The sequence below is a fragment of the Leptidea sinapis genome, chromosome 15, assembly GCF_905404315.1.
Source record: "Leptidea sinapis chromosome 15, ilLepSina1.1, whole genome shotgun sequence".
NCBI classification, from domain to species: domain Eukaryota; kingdom Metazoa; phylum Arthropoda; class Insecta; order Lepidoptera; family Pieridae; genus Leptidea; species Leptidea sinapis.
The window spans coordinates 2736152-2758733 of record NC_066279.1 but is presented as its reverse complement, the minus strand read 5'-3'; the positions used below and the strand labels follow the sequence as shown (position 1 = coordinate 2758733).

Below are 22582 nucleotides of genomic sequence, written 5' to 3'. Positions count from 1 at the left end.
GGCTGGATGCAGCACCGTCGTGGAGATCTTCAGGGGAGGCCTTTGTCAAGCAGTTGATGTCTTTCGGCTGAAGCGAAACCACTTTTTGCCTGTTAACTTTCACGAAGAGGTGGTAAACGTAAAATATATAACTTTAAATTTGACAAGTGTAGTTTTTTGATCTAATACTATTTGATTTAATTTATACAATATACAAGCGGAGGTATCTGACTCCGTCTTGTCCAAACGACACCCAAAGAAACCACTCGATATTTACACGTGTTTTAAAAGAGGTGGTCTTTATGGAATTGCTTGTATTGGTAAGGAGATGGAAGCAGGCCATACTTGGTTTTCTGGAGATCGAAGCGAGCCTTGATGAAGTTCTTCTGGACTTCGTTCTCAGAGTTGAACACGAAGAAGTAGTAGCCGTTAGCCGGAACTCTGAGGAAGACAATCAAATAGATTCAAATTCAAAAAGAGACTGCCTCAGACCTGAGAAGAATGGGCGCAAGAAACTCAGCGGGCTTTTTTTTTAAATATAAAATATGGATTACAATGTAATATCGTACAATAAACATTTATATTTAAAGAGCCTGAGGGTGTTCGCTTTATTCCCAGTCCATGGTGTCATTAAGAAAATCGTTTATGCTATAATAACCTTTCCCACACAAACGTTTTTTAACAATTCTTTTAAATTTCGTAACACATTTGTTTTGTACATTTTCTGGGATCATATTGTAGAAGCATATACATCGCCCAACAAAAGATCTTAATGATTTCAGAATTACATATTCAATGCATACAATATGATTGTTTAATCATATATTTACAAGTAAATATGTATAAAATTTATTAAAATTAGATAATATATATAAAAATTTGACTGGATATAGTATGATATTCTTAATAGATATACAAATGCCATCGCGGTCTTTTCTGTAGACCAATACAAGATTTTTCGATAGCGTTTTCGTTGAAAGCTCCCAGACGGCTTATATTTTTCCGATACCTCCAACAAATACCGTACATATATACAAAAATATATCCAAAAACTAAACAAATTATATACTAAAACCTTAATTATAATTAATTAATAAAGTAAACGAAATTTTAGATTCTTATAATCTCATCTTTGGAATATTTTTTATTATTCTCCATTGAAGTTTGGATGTTGTTTGATTTTAATTAATTTACAATTTTATTTATTTGATTATTTTATTAGTTGTACCAACGATAAATAAACTTAACATTAACAATTGATCTGCAGTTAATAGTTCTAGGTTGGTAAATCTAAATAGGTACATTCAACATTTTTAAAAAAGAAAGTTTAAGTAACTTAAATCTTAATTGAAAATATGAAACTATGCAATAGAAATAATCATAATGTGATAATTGTGAAATTACAAAAATAAAATTAAGAATTGATAAGTAGTGAACATTCTAAAACAAACTATTATCTATCGATATCTGTCTATCAATTTTATGAGATACACATTCTTCTAGGGCATAGTTTCTCAACCTTATTTTGCTCACCGCCCACTTTGAGAATATGTTTTTTTCTAGAGTATTTTCGTGTATTTTTTTGCCTTTTTAGACTATATTTTTTTAATCTACCCACGCTTCATCTGCGCCATCTCAATGCCCCCTAATTTTATCTGGGTCTTCTACTGCCCCCCCAAAAGTCTCAAACGCCCACAAAAGGGCGTTATCGCCCACGTTGAGAACCTATGTTCTAGGGCAATGAAAACGGTAAAATAAAAATATTGTCTAATATCTGATGTAAAATTCGGTTATAATTATACAAGTTGAAATCTTGATATATTTTGCAATTGATTTTGTATTTACCTGTAAGTCAAAGCGTTTCTTCGAGCTGCAAACATGGTTTCATCATCAGTGGCGTCATCACGACACGACGCGTGAGGAGTGAGGGGCAGGTTGAGGATGAGACCCTCGCACTCCAGGAGGGCTTCCTCGCTGCTGGAGAATGAGGACCAGAACTCTGAGTTGGACATGTCGAACGGGGTGCTCTGGTTTAGCTGTTGGTGGTGCTCTGCGAAGCCATCTGGTGATAGACCCTGAAAATCAAGTGGGTAAAAGTTTCTATGTAAATTTTAAACGTCTATTGATAACACAAAGTAATGTAATGATCATATCTAATGAAAGTCCTTTTTATATGTGAATGAGTGGGTGAACATTGTATGCTATTAACACTATCTCAGTTAAAATTTAAATAGGTTATGCAAAGCTAAATTGAATGTGCATTAGATTTAACATTTATTTTACTGAACTCAAATGTTCAAAAAAGTAGAGCCTTAGAATATACAAGAAATTCACAGGGGCGACCTTTTTAATTCAAACAATATTTTAAAATAAGTGAAGTTATATAAGCCGTATTCAACGTCGTTACCGTCATATTTCATGAAAACCATATATAAAACTCTCGTTTCTGCTCACTGATTGTGCAAGAATGCTCATAGGAGCGAAGAGTTGTTGGAGAATGTTGAACGAAACCCGTAATCGTCTTGAAATTTCCGCCACTTTTAACATTTTGGCAAAGTACAAGTCTTTTGGTCGCGAGAATACTAAACGTAACTCGCTGGAAGACAAATAACTGTTTCAGGGTTGCAGTGAACTTTAGCTTAAACATTTGTACCTATCTAAGTCAGGCCACAACCTTAAAGTTGAACAAGACATTTCCAAGATTTACGAACCATGCGTCACTCGAACGGTTGGCTCAGCGAGCGCTCGGACGGAACCCGAGAGGTTCCGGCTTCGAATCCCGCAGCGTTCATAAATATTACTTTACCGCAATACGAAACAAATCCACCACATATGCCTCAATGATTTGCCACATGGTGCATTGGTATGGTAAATTGCGTTACATAAATATGTTACAATGTGCAATGCGCGTGCGTTCATGAAGGAACCCTTCATGTACATAAAAGACCAATAAATGAAGCCAAAGTCTAATTTACTTCAATCCAAAAGTCGATACAAACAGTTGAAGGAGCTTTCAATATACACAACGATTGCTATTTAACTAGTCTTTACTGAGCCACTTTCCTACTGCTGTGTAATGATTTTATCCAGTACTAGCTGTTACCCGTTTAACCTTAAAGTTGGTGTACTAATTGCTACCTATATATAGAAATATATCATTTTCATATAAATATCTCCCATTGTTAAGGCAGCGTCCATAACAAACGTTTTCGTTTTACCGTTACTTCTCTTACTCTCTACTTTGCAAATCCGACTACCACGAAAAAGTCTTTTCATTATTCGAGCTAATATATATATAGTTACAGTTGGCAAGTCCATATGACTTCGAATTCTCGGCATAACTTTTTTAAAATGTTAATTCAGCCACTAGTCAAACGAAACTTACAGTGTTCCTGAGAGAATCGTCAATTTGACTGAGTTGAAATCCGTCTTAAAATCGGGTAGAATCAAGTGGTTGCAATAAATTATCTAAAACTACCCACTTTAAACAATTATGCGGGTGGAATGCTCAAAAAAAGTTTGTAAACAAATAAGGTAACACCACAATAAAGTATCAGCTACTTGAGAATGCATAAAAAATAAATTATGGCTAGCGAGGCCAAAAAAATCAAATGGCCCTTATTTTGTTATGACTAGTATATATATATATATATATATATATTTATAGCCTATTACGCTAAAAATATGGCTTTCTACTGTTAACATAATTTTCAAAATTGGTTCAGTTCAACCAGAGATTACTTCGTCCAACCTAACATACTTTACCTCTTTATAATCTATACTAATAAATACAAAGCCTTTTTTTTCTCCGGTTATACTGCGAAAACTACTGAACCGATCGGAATAATACTTATATCACAAGATGCAGCATATTTCGGAGACGGATTTAGTATATAATTTATGGTGATTACTTATCCGGAATCTATTTTTTAACATAGAAATACCTATACATTCGCAATACAAATCGTCAATGACATTCCATTACATATTATGACAATTCATACAATGAGCGGGCGCGGGGTACTTAATTTATATGACAATATATGTTTGCCGGGTCGTAATAATAAAGTCCCGACGTGAAGTAGGAAGAATTTCGTACGTTAACCTGTTATTACCTGTCCCTGTCACTCCCGCGTAAATATAATAAGTCTCGCTCGCTTTATAAGAATTACAATCTGTGACTACGGCAGCGATTGCATCTGTGCGAGCGACTTTAGTATGAGTATAGATAAAATACCTCCTCGGCGGCAAAGTCCCTCGCCTCGTCATCTTGATTGAGCTCTTTAACGAAGTCTGCGTGACCCAACATCAGCTCACGCTTGGCTCTGGCTTCTTCCCGTGCCGTTTGACGCTTCTCTGTGTACATAGATACATGTATTATTATTAAGACTTATTTTCGCCTTCCCTTAGCGTTAGTCAGACCCATAAAATGTAAATGTCACCTCACAGACCACATGTCAGTTAGTAATGATAAATCACTACTTATACTTTCAAATTCAAATTTAAATATTTTTATTCAACACTAGCTGACCCGACAGACGTTGTTCTGTATATAATAAATAAAATAATGTTTTTATATGAATTTGTCAATAATATATCATAACATCAAAAATTACTTCGTAAAATATGCACCTTGCTGTCGTAATGAAATTGTTTCACAGCAGAACTGTCAAACCGTGCGTCAATAAATTCTCTCATAGAAATTATGTATGGACACATCAAAGGAAAAAAAAAATTGTTGTTTTTATTTAATTTAGCAGCATTTTCCTATTTATTACTTCCACAAATAATTCAAGACCAAAATAAGCCAAATCGGTCCAGCCGTTCTCGAGTTTTAGCGAGACTAACGAACAGCAATTCATTTTTATATATATAGATAGGATGTGACATCACTTATTGATAGACAAAGACCCCACATTCCAAAATGAATGCCTCAGACCTGAGAAGAATGGGGGACACACTCAGCGGGCTTTTCTTTTTCATCGAAAAAATATGTTTACAAGTTTGTACAATTAAACTTATTATTTAATAGCCTGAGGGCGGTCACTCCATTCCCAATCTGTGGTATCATTAAGAAAGTCATTTATGTTATAGTAACCTTTACCACACAAACGTTTTTTACCATTCTTTTGAATAACGTAATACTTTTCTTTTGAACATTTTCTGGGATCTTGTTGTAAAAGCATATACATACTATATTACTATACACTTATATTATATTACTTTAAACGCAAGTTTTACGGCCGTTCCCGATATTCAGTCTATCTCCGGTTGTGGCCTACTTGAGATTAAAATCGTAACTATCGTTGACTTTTCCGTCCCAATAAACTTATCGACGGTTACTCAGCTTATCCGTACACGCTGTCTGTCAATGGGAGGACGTATAGCTTAGTAGCGATAGAAGTTTGTATGGAAATTGCAATTCACGCGTCCTAATACAAGGCGATAAGAATGACTTATCGTGTATATTAGGACAGCTTCAGATTGTTGACAGCTAATTACTGACAGTAGAAGGTAGTAATTTATCTCTATCTGTAGATTGTATATTGGGAACGGCCGTTAGTAAAAACATTATTGCAGTTTGGCTAACTTGATTATTTTGATATAACTTCAAACCTAAATCTAATAGTAACTTACGCTGTCTTTGGCTTCGTGTTCTCTCTTCATCTATAGCTTCCACCAACACCTTCCGTAGATGATCTAACTCAGCATCACCATCACCCATGACATTACCATTATTTGTTGAATCATCAATATCACCTTTTATCTGAAATATTTGTTTTTATTTATTGTCGTTCCATATCAAGCAGTTGTACATACTGCTAAAAATATGTTTGTCATTGACAATTTATTCAAATCAAATCAAAATCAGTTTGTTCACGTAGGTCACGGAAATGACACTTATGAATGTCAAAAAAAAATATATTTTTCTTATTGAATCTACTGCTACTTCGTAAAGGGTTGAGCTAATGAGAAGAAGTAGCAAGAAACTCATTGCCACACTTTTATATCAAGATTTACATTTAAGTACATCGATTTACAAATCATTTCAAATTACAATATAATATGTAAAATGATGCAACAGACACACTCAAACGTCAAATAGTCAATGTCTTACTCGAGTAAGTCAAAAAAATAAATGTAAATTAATACAAAAGTTATTTAGTACAGTAGCTGCATCATCCACATATACCATAAATAAATAACAGTATTCTGTAAGCATTTTATAAGCGATTATAAATAAATAAATATGTATATATCCAAACATATATATACACACAATAACTTTTAAAAATCTGAAACCCAGTCTCCGGCAACAGGATCATCCTGCCACCACAAGCAGCGCCCGTTTACAAGCATGACGCATGAGCCAGCCATCGCCTCCCTCAACCATATTTTAGGGAAGGGGACGACCCGTCCCATGTCGCCGCCATTTGCGTGCGATACTCTACCCCTAGTAGAATTCGGTGGCAAGGAACAATTCAAATAATATGACAATTTCGGTAGAGAGGTGAGGAGATCCCTAGGAGAGCCAAAGTTACCGACATAGTCCAAATGATTGCGAAACTGAAGTGGCAGAAGGCAGGGAACATAGTTCGACTGACACATGGCTGTTGTGGCAGTAAAGTACTCGAATGGCGACCACGTACCGGAAGACGCAGTGTTGGTAGGCTCCCCAACAGGTGGACCGAGGATCTGGTCAAGATCGCTACGTTGGATGTGTGGTGCGCTGCCCTGGACTCTGAAATCTAGGCCTTTGTCCAGCAGTGGACGTCTTCCGGCTGATGATGAACAATTTCCGTGATAAATCCGGTAGGAATACATAGTAGTAGGACATTATGAAGTGATGTCTCCACGCAACCAACAACTTAAAAGAATTGTTAAAAAACGTTTGTGTGGGAAAGGTTATTATAGCATAAACGATTTTCTTAATGTCACCACGGACTGGGAATAAAGCGAACACCCTCAGGCTCTTTAATTATAAATGTTTATTGTACGATATTACATTGTAATCCATATTTTATATTAAAAAAAAGAGCCCGCTGAGTTTCTTGCTCCCATTCTTCTCAGGTCTGAGGCAGTCTCTTTTGAATGGGTGGTAGTTTTTGACGTTCAATAAGTGATTTTAAATCCTATTTTGAATAAAAATATTTGAATTTGAATTTGAACCCCAAGTGATCAAGTTTTGGGAGGAAGGGTTATTGCTGAGTAAATCGATGCATCTGTAGTTGTTCGCATAATATCTTTATTTATTTACAATCTATGCAATACATCTACCGCACTCTTTTGAGTTTTTTTTATGAATAATCAATCTTTTTTTAATTTACACAAGCAAGTCAAAAAGTTTGAGTAATTTGATTTGAAAATAAAAACCATAAAAAAATAATACCATTCTGTTATGAAAAGAGAAACCTTAGAGTTTCTTGCTCGTTATTTTCTAAGGAAATCTGCCTTCCGAACGAGCTGTATGAAAAAATGACATAAATCAAGTGTAATGCAATTTACCTACGAAATAAAATATTTTTGATTTGATTTGATTTTAAACTGAAGTTATAGTTTTAAAAAGTTGCAATGAGTTTCTTGTAATTCTTCTCATTCTTCTTCTTCGTCGGATTACTCTTGACAGAGCAGTCGTGGTCACGTCGAACGACGAACGATTCTACGCCAGTTATCCCTGGCTGTTGCTTCTCTGGCACATGTGTCGAGGGGAGTATTGGTTAGGGCTTTGATCTGGTCTGTCCAGCGCATAGGGGAGTGTCCTCTTGACCTACTGCCGTTGACCCTTCCCTGAACAACAAGTCTCTCTATGGCATGCTCTCCACGTCGCGTGACATGTCCGAAGTATCTCATTAAAGCTTAATTATTCCGAAGCTGTGGTAAAGTCTTTGGGATTCATAAATGTCATTGTGAGCTAAGTTATTCACTTATGATTTGACTTTATTTATTTGTTTCTATCAAATCTCACCTGCTCCATCTCCTGCAATCCTATTCTCTCTTGTAACCGGAGGAGCACCCTCTTTCCTCTGTCTCCAAGGGACTGGAGCTGCTTCAATACATCGTCGAAAACTTCACGAGAGTTCAGGCTTACCTGTAAAGTTATAAAGAGGTATTAGGAAATTTTGGAGCTTGCGCTAAACCTACCTTCGATATTTTTATCGATAGTAACGTTAATCCTATGCAGGTCATGCGTGTATTTCTTCTAAGTTCTTCAACTAAGATGTACATCGGCGTGATCAGAAACTTTACCATAGAAAGACAATTTCTAAAAGTGTTTAATTTTTTGAGTTTTATTATTTTTGTAGTGAGTGAGAATTAGCAATGCCTTAAGTTAGCAGACTATTATGAATAAGGGGGTAAGTGAATATTATATCGACCAAAATTACATTATTCTTGTGTCTGGTCTTGTCATAATTTGATATAATCGAAAGTGAAATATAAAAAAGACCTTAGGGCACCACATTATAATAAGTAGAGAAAAAATTAAAGAATATTCTTTGAAGATAATCCTATATAGAAAGTGAAAAAGAGAAAAAAACATATCGCGTCTATTACACGCGGGTTAAGTAGGTAAAAGGGATCCAGCGAGGTGGCAAGAAGTGGCAAGCAGACATATCATAATATATATCTGCTCGTGGGGGGCCGGTGGATATATTTTTTCGTTAAAAAGACACTGAGTAAGACAAGCTACACAATATACCAAAAGCAAGGTCATATACAGACTATAAAAGTGAAAATATTTGTGTATAAAACTTTATCTGTGTAAAATACGACAAGCCGTCACTTTGAGAAGCGTTACATTGTTTTGTTATATCTCAAAGGTATTAAGGCAGCGTTTTCGATGAAAGCTCCGATAAGGCTTGATTTTTTTCGACATCTTCAAAAACTATCGTCTAAATTCAACCATAATACACAAAATCTTAACATATTATACTAGGTGTATAATAAAAATAGGTTCAGTAGTTTTCATATTATGTTTTCAGCGCGATGCCTCCACGCGTTCCCGAGATATAGGGCCTTACAGACAGACGGACGGATGGTCAACTAAATTTGTTTTGTGTATATGGTAGTACAGCCCCCCCCCTCCCCCCACACACACAAGATGGACCGATGATCCGGTCAAGATCGCCTGAATGCGCTGGAGGGCAGCGCAGGACCAACTGTCGTGGAGATCTTTAGGGTAGGCCTGTGTCCAGCAGTGGACGTCTTCCGCCTGTTGGTGATGCACTTGAACAACAAATAATTTTACTTTCTGAATTAAAATTTACGTCCCATGTACGCATTGATTCGAATTCTAGTATTATGTATTAAGCCGCTGATGTCGAAGACGCACGCAAGGTGTACAAAAGACAAGCAAACCTACGTAACTTACGATATATATAATAAATCCGACCTAGTTTTATCAAAATGAGTGAAGTGCTTGTTACCTATTGACAAATAGATAAATGTTATCATAACTTATAAATTGTAAATTTTCCACTTGTCGCGCTCCGTTGTAAATGGATTTAGTTTAACAGCTGTGTTATTTGTCACCTCCATTATCACATTGAGTATTTAACCATAAACTGGCGCCGCGGCATTTGAATCAACGTCAAATAACAAAAATATCATCGCTATTGAATTGTTGAACGTGTTTGATACGAAATTTTAGTAATTAATTTTGGTCCCTTTCGATTCTCAAATAAGTTGGATAACAAACACACAAAATATAAAAATGATTTGATCTGTATGTATCTAACAAAATTAAAAATGGAGGTGCTTATGACCACGGGGGTAAAATTTCTATCAAAGCGAGGTTAATAATAAATTAACTGTTTTTTTTATTTTCATAAAAAAGCGCGTTCACCTTTCTTAAAGGCCGGCAACGCTCCTGTGATTTCTCTGGTGTTGCAAGAGATTGTGGGCGGCAGTGATCACTTAACACCAGGTGACCCTTACGCTCGTTTGTCCTCTTTTTTCCATAAAATAAATCACAAAGTAATAAAATCTAGAAGATAATATATAAATGTAATTGTGTTAATTACTTTCGTATTTTTTTTCCTGATTGCACTACCTTAGTCGATTCTAGTCAATTTTACTCGCAAAAAAAAGTGTTAAAGTAAGGGTGCTGCCCTTAAAGAATTTTTCACTTCAAGAATATGATCACAACCATACAAAATTCAAGCTAGTGTATGTTCAATGTTAAGTAATCTCCGCCGATCACATTCTCCTCCATCGCCAGAGGGTTTACGGGAGTGCTACCGACCTTTTAGGAAAGTTAACGCGCTTTTTTTAACGTGCCTTTGAAAAGTGCACTGAGGACGGAGTCCAGACATCCAGATGGTGAGGATGATATACTAATTTGTGGCGTGTCGTGCGAAGTTGGAATTCGACTGCAGGAATCATGTCAAACAGCTCATCGGAACACTCCCCGTCTTAAATGCGGACACACAATGAAGCGACATCTCTACGCAACGCCAAGTGATCTAGCCGTTCACAGAGCATTGGGTGGATGGAATGGATGGATTTCGACACTTCGAATAGCTTTGAGTGTCTTAAAATATTATGTAGAAGTCGTCTTTCAGGGAAGAAAAGTTAGCCATGTTTAACTCATATATGTTTTTATTTAGTGTTTGACCCATTCAATAATAACTAGCATGACCTCACCTCTTTTCTTGATTCCACATCCGGTACTCCGTCTTTATCATTATTATTAATACCAAATTCTTTAGCACCATCTAATGTTTTATCCTTATGTTTATTACTGTAGATATTATCCGTAGGACTTCCTGCTTCCGTGTTTTCATTAACCGGATCGGAACTCCCTGGTTTATTTATAGTCACATTTTGCTTATATCCAATATAGTTTTCTTTAGTTTCTACAGTATTATTTGTAGTAATGACAGTTTCATCAACATTTGTTTCATTTTGCAGTTTATCTTCATTATTAAAAGTGTGATTATTATTGTTTTTACTTAGATCTAGTTCAGTCTTATTTGTCACTTGTTCGCTAATGTTGCCATCGATATCTGCAAAATACAAAGCTTTTATTTTTTGGTTATTATGAACATAAATATTTAAAAAAAATATAAAATACTGTCTGCATCTAGGGTTAGCCTATGTCCCAACCTCTTATAAATATTCATGAAAAATTAGTAATATTAAATTTATACAGTGATTTTTTTAGTCCTCGAATGGCGACCACGTACCGGAAGACTCAGTGTTGATAGGCCCCCCACAAGATAGACCGACGATCTTAAGATCGCCGGAATATGTTGGATGAGGGCAGTGCAGGAGCAACCGTCGTGGAAATCTTTGTAGGAGGCATTTGTCCAGCAGTGGACGTCTTCCGGCTGGTGATGATGAGGGATTTTTTGGATTCGGTATTGTTTGAAAAACACACGGCAATAGTTCTTTAAAGAAATATTAAATGTACAGTTTTATTACTTCATTTCGACTTTTTTATATGTCTTGATTACTACCCTCATATTATTTATAAGGTAGACTATGTCGTCTGTCTGTATCTAATAAATCGCTACTAAGCTGAAGTTCTGCCAGTATGGGTGTGAACAATGATGTCGAGTTTAAAATGTTCATTTATTGAAAAATTTGCTTGAATTACTTCGAAATTTATTTATTTAATTTCAAACTAAATATAATTAAAATAGTGTATAAAAGAACATTAATAATTTACAAACAAAACCCCACGGGAAACTTCCAAACATAAATTCAAACATCAAATATTGTAAAAGCAATCATTATTTAAATGTGCTGGTGATAACATAGAACGTGTTGTTTTGAATTTATTATTGTTAGTTGTGAGCGATAATACGTTATATAACTTGATAATTAGGCGGTATTTGTTAAGTGAATAGAGAATTGTTTTTGTCGCGTGCTCTTTGAAAGATACGTTGTTATAACACTTTTCAAGTAATAATGAAAGAACTAAAGTCTATGATAAAGTTTTTATTTTATGAAAATAAGAGACGAGACGAGCAGCACGTTCAGCTGAAAAACCTAAAAATTCTGAGCGGCACTATAACTGCGCTCTTCACGTTGAGACATAAGATGTTAAGTCTTATCTGCCCAGTAATTTCATTAGCTACGGCGCCCTTCAGACCGAAACACAGTAATTTTTACACATTACTGCTTCACGGCAGACATAGGTGCCGTTGTGGTACCCTTAAGGCGACACTAAATGCCAGCGACCTTGAGTGATATGAGTTCACGGCTGCCGGCCCACCATCTATGTAACAAAGCCAATATTTTCAAAATTCTAGGGTGGAAAACAGTTTATATGCTTACAATCCTCGTTATTCACTACTAATCTGAATAAATGAACCTACCCAAAAAATTACAAGCTATAAGAATAACTTTTCTGAGAGAAGTACCAAAAAAATGCGTCACGCCATGCCAAAAAACTTGTTTAACTTCAAAGAAAAGTGGTAGTTCAATAAGGCGCGGCAGTGTTAACTATAACCAACAGCAAGCATTAGCAACCTACAAATAAGACTTAAGGATATGTGTAACAGGAATAAGTAGTGTTCATAGCTCGAAATGCCATACTTTCACCACAAAACTTGTCTAAAAACACCATGTTTGCGTGTTTTCTGCTTACTCTTCGCCTTAATATAACCGGCTTCCTGTGCAAAGGAGCCTCCCACAGTAAAGTATGTACAGGTTTCTTCAATTGATTTTTTTTATAAAGGGTGGAAACGGGCAATAGACTCAAGTGATGAGTAGTGGTAAGGCCACCTCCCATGAACATCCTCAATACCAGGAGTCAAGAGATGCATTGCTAGCTTTTAAGTGGGGAGTAGAACTTTAAAGATTAGTTACTTGTAAATCCCTAACGGCCGTTCCCAATGTTCAGTCTATCTGCGGTTGTGGCCTACTTGAGATAAAAATCGAAACTATCGTTGTCTTTTCTGTCCCAATAAGCTTACCGACGGTAACTCACCTTATCCGTACACGCTGTCTGTCAATGGGAGGACGTATAGCTTACCAGCGATAGAAGTTTGTATGGAAATTGCAATTCACGCGTCCCAATATAAGGTGATAAGAATGACTTGTCGAGTATATTGGGACAGCTTCAGATTATTGACAGCTAGTAGAAGGTAGTAGTTTATCTCTATCTGTAGATAGTATATTGGGAACAGCCGTAAGTTAGTAAAGTCACAAAACCGATCGAATTAAATTTTCTCTCTGTCAAATTTTCAGTTGTCCTTCTGACGGACACACAGATGGACGAATGTATAGTTCAACTATGCGGGAAATAATATTTTATAATCCATTACTAACCTGACCTAGCGGCCAGGCAAACTTATATAAAAATTGATATCCAACGTGACCTTATATTTTGTTGCGTAATCATAAAAGAGTAAATCTAAAATTAAAGATAAAAAACAAAAATTTAATCACCTTACGTCGGTGCCTACGAGTCTATGAGTCAGTGTCTATGCTATTGCTCATCTACTAAATTACTTACAGATTAATCCGAACTGATATTATGGAAAATTTATTTATTTAGATTGGTGACTTCGCTAGTTTTCTTCATATTTAGTTATGCAACGGAGACCTGGACACTGAAAAAGGCCGACAGAGACCGAATAGACGCCTTTGAAATGTGGTGCTGGAGAAAAATGCTGCAGATTCCATGGACCGCCTTTCGCACCAACGTGTCTATTCTAAGAGCACTTAACGTCAAAACTATTCCTGCCGCCGAATTCCACCTTCGCACGACACGCCACAAGTTAGGATATCATCCCCATCATCTGGATGTGTGGTGGTCCTCCACAGTGCGGTTTTCAAGGAGCTTTCTTCCACGTACTACAAAGCTGTGGAATGAGCTTCCTTGTGCGGTGTTTCCGGGACGATACGACATGGGTACCTTCAAAAAAAGCGCGTACACCTTCCTTAAAGGCCGGCAACGCTCTTGTGATTCCTCTGGTGTTGCAAGAGAATGTGGGCGGCGGTGATCACTTAACACCAGGTGACCCGTACGCTCGTTTGTCCTCCTATTCCATAAAAAAAAAACTAGACTTTCCACAATATACCTTTGTAGGATGCTGGAATTCTTTGGACATATTGCTTGTAAAGAGGGTCATAATCTGGATCAGCTGATGGTGACAGGCAAGGTAGATGGCAGGCGTCCCAGAGGACGCACGAGATGGTCGGACCAAATAAGATCTGCTCTAAACATCAACTTCCATGATGCCCTTCATAAGGCTAAGGATCGCAGCAGATGGAGGGGAATCGTACGGGAGAAACTGATGCAACGGGGGAGTCACGACCCTCAGTAATGAGGAAAACGACGCGAGGAGGAGATTTATTTAGATAATTTTTTTATTGTAAGAGCACTTTCGCACTACGTTCGATCAGAGATCCGTACCCGTGAAAACTCGGTCCGAAGTAGTCGTAGAACTATTTCTATTGTACTTTACGCACTAGATCTGCTAATCGGACGTTGTCCGAAAGCGCTCTTACGGTTAGCTCTATCCGTGCGTTGATTTACGGCCGTTTTCAATAACGTATTTCTAGTTACGAATATATTGCTATCACCGTTTTATGACAACATCTTATCTATCCATAGTTATGTCCACTTGAAAGTTAAACTAATCATATATAGGTTATTGAAAACGGCAGTTAATTTCACCAATGTAGGTCCACGCTGTACATACAATAACAGGATCAGCCCTCTTTCAATTCTGATTTCCTAATATTACATAAGGTTTATCATGAATATATTGTTTTATAATACAATGCTACGTTCGCTTGCAACGCACCTCATTGAGAGAACTGTACAGTAATGGCGTGCAAAATCATTACCATATTATATAAAAACAGCAGTTAAGTTTTTGTATATCTGACGTATGCGCTAAATTTAATGACGATGAGTTTTCTCTCCAAACAAACAAACTCACATTAGTATTTTATAGAGATTACTGTACATAGATTACGGCTAATTGACTCTACCCGTCTGTTTGTTTGTGTATGTGTGTTTAAGCTGGTAAGTAGTCATTAATATACAATAGGATTGTATTAACTGATAACTTACCAGTATCGCAGCTTTAAAATAATGAAAATGCGGTGTACCAACTCAGGTATACCGCGGCCCCCGGCTTGACTTGTTCCTATGAGCTGCAACCTCGTAGGAATAACTAACATTGTCACCTTAGTTTGCATTGTAATGTTAATAATTATTACTTGGGGTTAACGCCACCATTACAGATAAATTTCTCGTGTTATCTTGTTAGAGACAATGCCTATTTAAAGCATCGTGTATGCACAGTAATATAATTAATAATGTTGCTAATTGAATTTATCTTATACTAGCACGAGGCTAGAAGAAGAAGAATCTAATTAAGAAGATAATATTTATAAACGTTATAAATCCTATGTACTTGCCGGACGACAGCTAAAGGCATCACTAACGGGCGTTTTCAATAACGTATCATATCAGTAATGTAGTTATGGACTGTTACTTATAGTTACATTGCTATCACCGTTTAATGACAAGATCTTATCTATCTATATTATAGTTATGTCCAATACAGTTATATTATTAGTTATAGTCCAATGCTATCTGTCGATAGGTTATTTAAATGTAAGTATGCGTAAAAGATTGTCTTCCTCTAAACTAAGAATACAATTAAATATATATTTTAAAATCATAATCCTAATCACCCTTACTTGGGCGCTAAGGACCTACGAGCTCTGAATGGCTACGGCGGAACGCGGGGCAAATGCGTGTTAGTGCCTTCGCTAGCGCGAGCCACTAGAATACTAACAGGTTCCGAAATAATAAAGGTGGGCAATCTAGTGTTTTAAATTTGAAGTACCGTAACTTTGACTTTGAAAGGTAGAATGACATTCATTTTTTGAGAGGAAGTCAGTTTTATGTTTGTCATTTGCAAAATGGAACACTTAATGCTCAACAAAATTGGGAAACATTAAAAACTTACTAAACTTTTTCGTATTTTTTTTTCTGTGGGGAACCATTAATGACTAATGTTACGCAAACCATCCAGAGACAATTGAAGTGTTGAAATGCGAAATCGAAGTTGCCATTGAAAAGATTCAAGCCAAAACAATCGAAAATATTCTGAAAAATTGAGTTGATGGGATGGGGTACTACAGAGCCAGTTGTTTTGGTCATATGAATTATGTTGCGTTCCATTCTTAAATGACAAAGTTCAACCTTTCAAAAAAAACAATAACAATTAAAAAAAAATCAGAAGTTTTTATAGCCGATTCAAATTTAAAACACTAGATTGACCGCCCACCTTTATTATTTCGGAACATCTGTAAATAATCAAGTGGCTCGCGCTAGCGAAGGCACTAACAACTATTTGTCCCGCGTTCCGCCGTAGCCATTCAGAGCTCGTAGGCCCACCCTTTATTATGGAAAATTGATTTATTTAGGTGAATTGTGTATTTTTTTATGAATTTATTTTTTATGATTACGGTTAGCTCTACCTGTACGTTGATTTAATGTATACATTACATTGGCGAACTACAGTCGCTTCCAACATTCCTCATATTGAGAGAACTGTACAGAAATGGTGCGCAAAATGATCACCAAATTATTTAAAAACAGCAATTAAGTCTTATCTCTGGCGTATGTGAAAAAAAATTTTATGATGATGAGTTTTGTACATAAGATGTCTACGCGTAGCAAACAAATAAACTAACATTTTTATTTATAATATTTGTAAGTAAGCAACCCATTTCGAAAACAACCAAACTTCAGTAGTTGCAGTTTCAAATATGAAAATACTACAAACATGTTTTCTTCAATTAGAATAATTACAACTATCTAGAATAATATACAGGATGATGAACAAAAATTTATAAAGAAAATTGTTGCCACTATACAGGGTAAGTGGTAGTTTTTTAGGCATTGGTAATTCGACGTATATAGCAGGTGATACGGGTGACTATTTGCGATAAATTTAACCCCCAAATGCATTATGCAAAATTGAACCATATTTGATTTATCATGTATTTCAGAATGCCTTTTGTAACCACTCTTGATCCACCGATCAAATTTATTTGTTTTAACTTCCAGCAGTTGCAATTTACAAAGATTGGCTGAAACGTGAAAACTGTGCTTCACGGAGGGTACACGTATATTGTGATTTGTGAGCAATAGTTTGTTGCTTCGTTGGGATATTTTGAACATCCCTATCACTTAAAATATATTCAAAAAACAAATGACTGTACTACATGCAGTTTTTTATAAGAGGAGTCAGACGGGATGGTGAGGCAACAAACAACCGCCCATGGACATTCGTAACACCAGGTGCCAAGAGATTGTTAACAAAGTTAAACCACGACTATACGCAACAATTTATTTTGCACGTATGCCCTTAAAACTGTTGAATATCTTCACGTTTACCTTACATACCTTTGAAGGACAACCACCTCCTTTCATCTCGGTCTACGTTGGTGTCCCGGTGTCTGTGCAGAGATGGTAGTGACATCAAATGGGAGGGCGGCTGATATGTCTTCAGCGACTCGGTCTTGGCCGCTTGGCGGATCGCGTGAAGTCGTTCCAAAATTTCCCGCAATTCCTTTAAAATTGGAATATAATTGTTTCTGAAATATCTATCGTCGTTAAACTAATTTATTCATGTAAGTAAATGTATACACTTCTACAATAAAGTCCCAGCCACTGTTCAGGCATTATCTATAAATAAATTTAAATGTTTTATAAAAAAATGGCTCTGTCGTAAATCCTATTACTCCACTGCTGAATATCTAAATGATCGGACAGCCTGGGACTAGATTGTGATTATTTTATAGCGTCTGTACAATATTGTATATTTTTATTGAAAAGAGCGCAAAAAAAAGAATGCTGGGAGAGTTTCTTGCGCCGCTTCTTCTCTCTCAGAGCGCCATTTGTTTCCGAAGCGGTAGTAGTATCTAGTAGTATAAGAAATGACATCAAAAAGAATTCTAAAGGAATCAATTTTGAGAAAATAAATGCCTTTTATGCCTTTTATGCCTTTTTAAGTATAAAATGAGCACCAACTTATAAGAAGCACATTCAAAGTATTTTCCAACTTGCTTGTTTTTTAAATAACAAAACTTTTTAACATTCACTTAAAATGCCTCACTTGTGGCAGGTAAGTATATTTATTAAGTAAATACTTTTCTTACAATTTCGACTTAAAATGTATCTTCAAACGGATGAAACTGGAATGCGTTGAGCGTGCTGTTAAAATACTTTCCTGAAATATTAATATACCACCGGTTGTAAAAAAATAAATATTAATCATAGAACCACCATTTTTAATTACATTCCTCATGTTTTATTTATTTTTTATTACTCATATTAAAAAAAGAGTACAATGAAAACTTAAGGCTAAGATGCGCCACAGAAACCTGTGTAGGTTTATGCGTGGAGCTTCGCTCACAACTACTGTACTTAAGAAGTATTTATATCAATATTTTATTTTTATACATAAGAAGGTATACTGTTAAATAACAAAAGATGAAATAAAAAAAAATTACTTATAAACAAATATTAAGAACAGTTAACACCAGGCATTACATCCCCCTTTCCTCTTAGTGTACACTGCATATTTTTAAATGCGTATTTACACGTATTTTTAATTTTTGAGAATGATTGTGTATAGATCTTCAGGTAAGTTATTGAATATGTTATGTAGCATATATTCCCACGTCCTTTTGCCATACACATTAACATATCTAGGTAAACTGGTTTGATTAACCCCGGTCCGCAGTTTATCATGCCTAATTTTTTTTACTAACAACTAACTTTGTAAAAATATTAATTAATTTTTGACATAAAATACGTATTGTGGCTTAGTAGGTAAGAATCAAATTATAGAACATAATATATAATAAGTTATCATTAACTATTACGTTACTTTATTATTAACTGTTACGTTACACAAATTTAATTTGACGTATGTTGAAAATTACATTAAAAATAATATATGTTTTTACGTTACTTCCCAAAAATCAATATATGTTAGTATCTGTATGGATAGTAAAGATTATAGTGAATTTCATTCTTATAATTCTAGAAATAACTGCTTGTAACTAATCCTAGTAGGCTTCATAAGATACATAATAGCTTTAAGGGTAAATGTATACACTTTTATAATAAAGTCCCAGCCACTGTTCAGGCATTATCTATAAATAAATTTAAATGTTTTATTAAAAAATGTCTCTGTCGTAAATCCATCTACTCTACAGCTCAATGTCTAAGCCGGACGGCCTGGGTCTAGATTATGATTATTTTATACCGATAACAATGACAGTACAATATTTTATTTTCACTAAAAAGAGCGCAAAAAAAGGATGCTGGGAGAGTTTCTTGCGCCCTTTCTTCATTCTCAGAGCGCCATTTGTTTCCGAAGCAGTAGTAGTATCTAGTATATTAGAAATGACATCAAAAAGAATTCTAACAGAATCAATTTTGAGAAAATAAATGCCTTTATGCCTTTTAATAGAAGATTCGCTTACTTTTGGATCGTGGTCTGTGACGTCAGCACTGGGCACGCTGTCTGTTGATGTCACGTTGGTCGTCTTCTCCGGGTCGTGGAAGTTGATGCCGGCCTTGTGCCGCCGCATGGCATCTGTAACGGGTCAAAGATTAGGCCATTTGAGCTATAAATACTACTTTTTTTTATATAACAGAGGGCAAACAGGAAAATAGCCCATCTGATGCATACTAAACAACCAGCCATTTTGAAATTTTTCAACTTTTACATATTTTTTTTCCAGTAGGAGGCTTTTCGGTCTGAAGGGCGCCGTAGCTAGTGAAATTACTGGGCAAATGAGACTTAATATCTTATATCTCAAGGTGACGAGCGCAGTTGTAGCGCCGCTCAGAATTTTTGAGTCTTTCAAGAATCCTGAGCGGCACTGCATTGTAACGGGCAGGGCGTATCAATTACCATCAGCTGAACGTCCGGCTCGTCTCGAGTATCGACCCTTATTTTAAAATAAAAATATATGTACTGATGACATACAAAGATCGACTATAAAAGATCGTGGGCGACCCCGAGCTGTTAGAACTAAAAAGCCTGTTAGGTTTGCAGTGAATTGTGCATCGAAATCCTTTAAGAAAACAAATAGTTTTATCGCGATAAATGAAGATTCATTTACTTAGGAAAACGAGTATCTTTCTATCACTCTAACAATGAATATGAAGTAGCAAGAAGAGTATCAAAAGCGTGGAATAGATTCTGGTGATTAAAAGAAATCATAAAAGGCAACGAGAATCTTCACATGAAAAAAGTAGTAATGGATACTAGTGTCCTGCCATGCTTATTGTACAGCTGTCAAACGTGGACCTTTACAGAAAAAGTCAAGCAGATAATTACGAGTAATCAAAGAGCAATGGAAAGAAGCTTATTAAAAATAAGGAAGATAGATAATGTAAGGAGCGCCAGGATAAGACAGAAAACCAAGATCGACGATGCACTTGTAATGTTCATCGTTTTCTCACGAGTGAAACAGCTAATCTTTATTATGTAGCACTACACCCAGACACGTCCATACGCAACCAATAGCCGATTAGAACTGGTCTTCCGCTGTACTGTGCATTCCTTATATAGCACTCAACGTCACACGGTTAATGTCAGTGTCGATGTCGTGACAGTGGCAATGATAGATAATACATACTCTGTTAAGACTAGATGTCAGTACACTACAGCACTCACACATGCACTGGCACTCAAATGAAAAGCGACTGAAAGTTGACGTTGCAGACTTTATAAGAGTCATGACTGACTCGTTTAGCCCAGAACCCCTTGGATCACTAATTATGGTCAGTTTTAGAAGACATGGCCTTCTCAACAGCACGCCTACATTGAATCTCTTATGAAATGCTGATATAAAATATATTCATAGATTTGTGGCCATCTGGCAACTCTATCTATTGATTGCCTGCATTAAAATCTAAGGAAAGTAATTCCGAATAGAATGATTTTTGAAGTAAAAATTTCTTTGGTCGCGTTTGGCACCTTTTGGTAGGGGAAAATCGTATGGGTTCGTCGACGACATGCTCATGACTGGTTCGATAAGAAAAAATTAATAACATTTATAAATATATATAGTTAGAAAATTTTCTGATGGGGGAAATCTCGTGAGTGTGAGAGAGAGTGAAATCACCGAAATGCTAATAGCAGTATATCTGTATACAAATGATTTAATTTTTCTTTAGTGTTCATTCCGCCAATATTTGTTTTTAAAAAACAATTCGACACGTGTTTCGCCTATACACGAGGCGGATGCCTGAGGATTCAGGACGTGTTATCAAAAAATGCCAAAATCTGGCACGAGACTAAACGAGTCTCGTGCCAGATTTTGGCGAGACAACGCCTAATGCAATAAAAGTATATCTGTAGCTATACAGCTGACGTATTTTGCAACATTAGTGCTGTGTATATCTTATATGTAAACTGTATCGATAATCAATTTAGTGAAAAAGTTCAATGGGTATATACTGTGCATTGTTGAAATAGTGTTTGATAATGCTTGAACGGGAGCTTTAAAGAGAGAGGTTATAAAGTAAATGCAAGAAAGACGTAAGTGATGGTATTTGAGAAGGATGAAAGGTTGACTGAGTGTACTATCACGATTGAAGATGAAAGGGTAGAACAAGTTACAGAATTCGTATATTTGGGTAGCATGTTTACAAGAGACGGAAGATATGAAGGTGATATTGAAAGGAGAGTGACTGCGGGAAATTGTGTGAATGGAGCGCTGCATGCCTTTATACACGGTCAGATTGTGCCAATAGAAGCGCGAATGGCTGTACATAATGGAGTGCTTGTCGCCACGTTAATGTATAGAAGTGAGAGTTGAGTATGGCAGAAGAAGCATAAAAGCAGAAAAAGAGGATGTTGTGACAAGGAATGAATAAGGAATGCTGAAATGGTTTGGACACATGGAGCGAATGAGTGAAGAATGACGAAGAATGACGCATCAAATAAATAAGGCAAGTGTGTGTGGGCAACTCGGTCGCGGGAGACCTCGTAGAACATTCGTCGACCAAATTGGGGACGTTTTGAGAAAAAGAGAGGTCCGAAGCACCCGCAACCGTGTATGTATGAAAAGAGTAATGAATGTAGAGGAAACGCGAACGAAAAATTTTCTGAATAATGATGGTAATTTGTCAAATGTATAATTTTGAAATTCGTGAAATATTTTTGATCGCAAAGAATTTTTTTTTAAATTTTTATAGAACTAAAGTGGGTTTGGACTCACCAGGATGATTGGCCTTTCCATCGACTTTTTTCAGTTCTTGGATCTTCTGGATCAAGGTGGCGTTGGTGAGGAGTCCAAGCTTGTGGGCTTCCAACAACTCGTCCAACTCTTCAGATGAGTCATCACCTATGTACGCGCACTCTTGTAGGTGCTTGTAACCTTTTATCATTATTAGTGATGCACCAGGCCACCTGTTGATTAGATGAATTTCAACTTAAAGGGCTAACAGATGGTATTCTACGGAAAATCAACCGAGATTTCCATTATACATCACTAGTTGAAAATAACAAACAATAACATGTTGATGAAATGAAATTAAAATAACCCATGAAAAAGCTAATCATTGAGATTATCAAGGGTTATTTTGTGAAATTGT

The 22582-nt window shown here is 36.1% G+C and overlaps 1 protein-coding gene across 1 annotated transcript in view; it reads right to left on the bottom strand.

The window, feature by feature from the left end:
• LOC126968377 (uncharacterized) overlaps window positions 1–22582 on the bottom strand; it is a 49733-nt gene that overhangs the window by 5041 nt on the left and 22110 nt on the right. The window contains exons 6-14 of the mRNA XM_050813370.1: window positions 22207–22397; window positions 19456–19568; window positions 17366–17531; window positions 10624–10985; window positions 7946–8068; window positions 5617–5746; window positions 4217–4335; window positions 1825–2054; window positions 325–420 (exon numbers count right to left, since the gene is read on the bottom strand). Coding sequence (XP_050669327.1) covers window positions 325–420; window positions 1825–2054; window positions 4217–4335; window positions 5617–5746; window positions 7946–8068; window positions 10624–10985; window positions 17366–17531; window positions 19456–19568; window positions 22207–22397 — 1530 coding nt within the window. The remainder of the gene's footprint in view (window positions 1–324; window positions 421–1824; window positions 2055–4216; window positions 4336–5616; window positions 5747–7945; window positions 8069–10623; window positions 10986–17365; window positions 17532–19455; window positions 19569–22206; window positions 22398–22582) is intronic.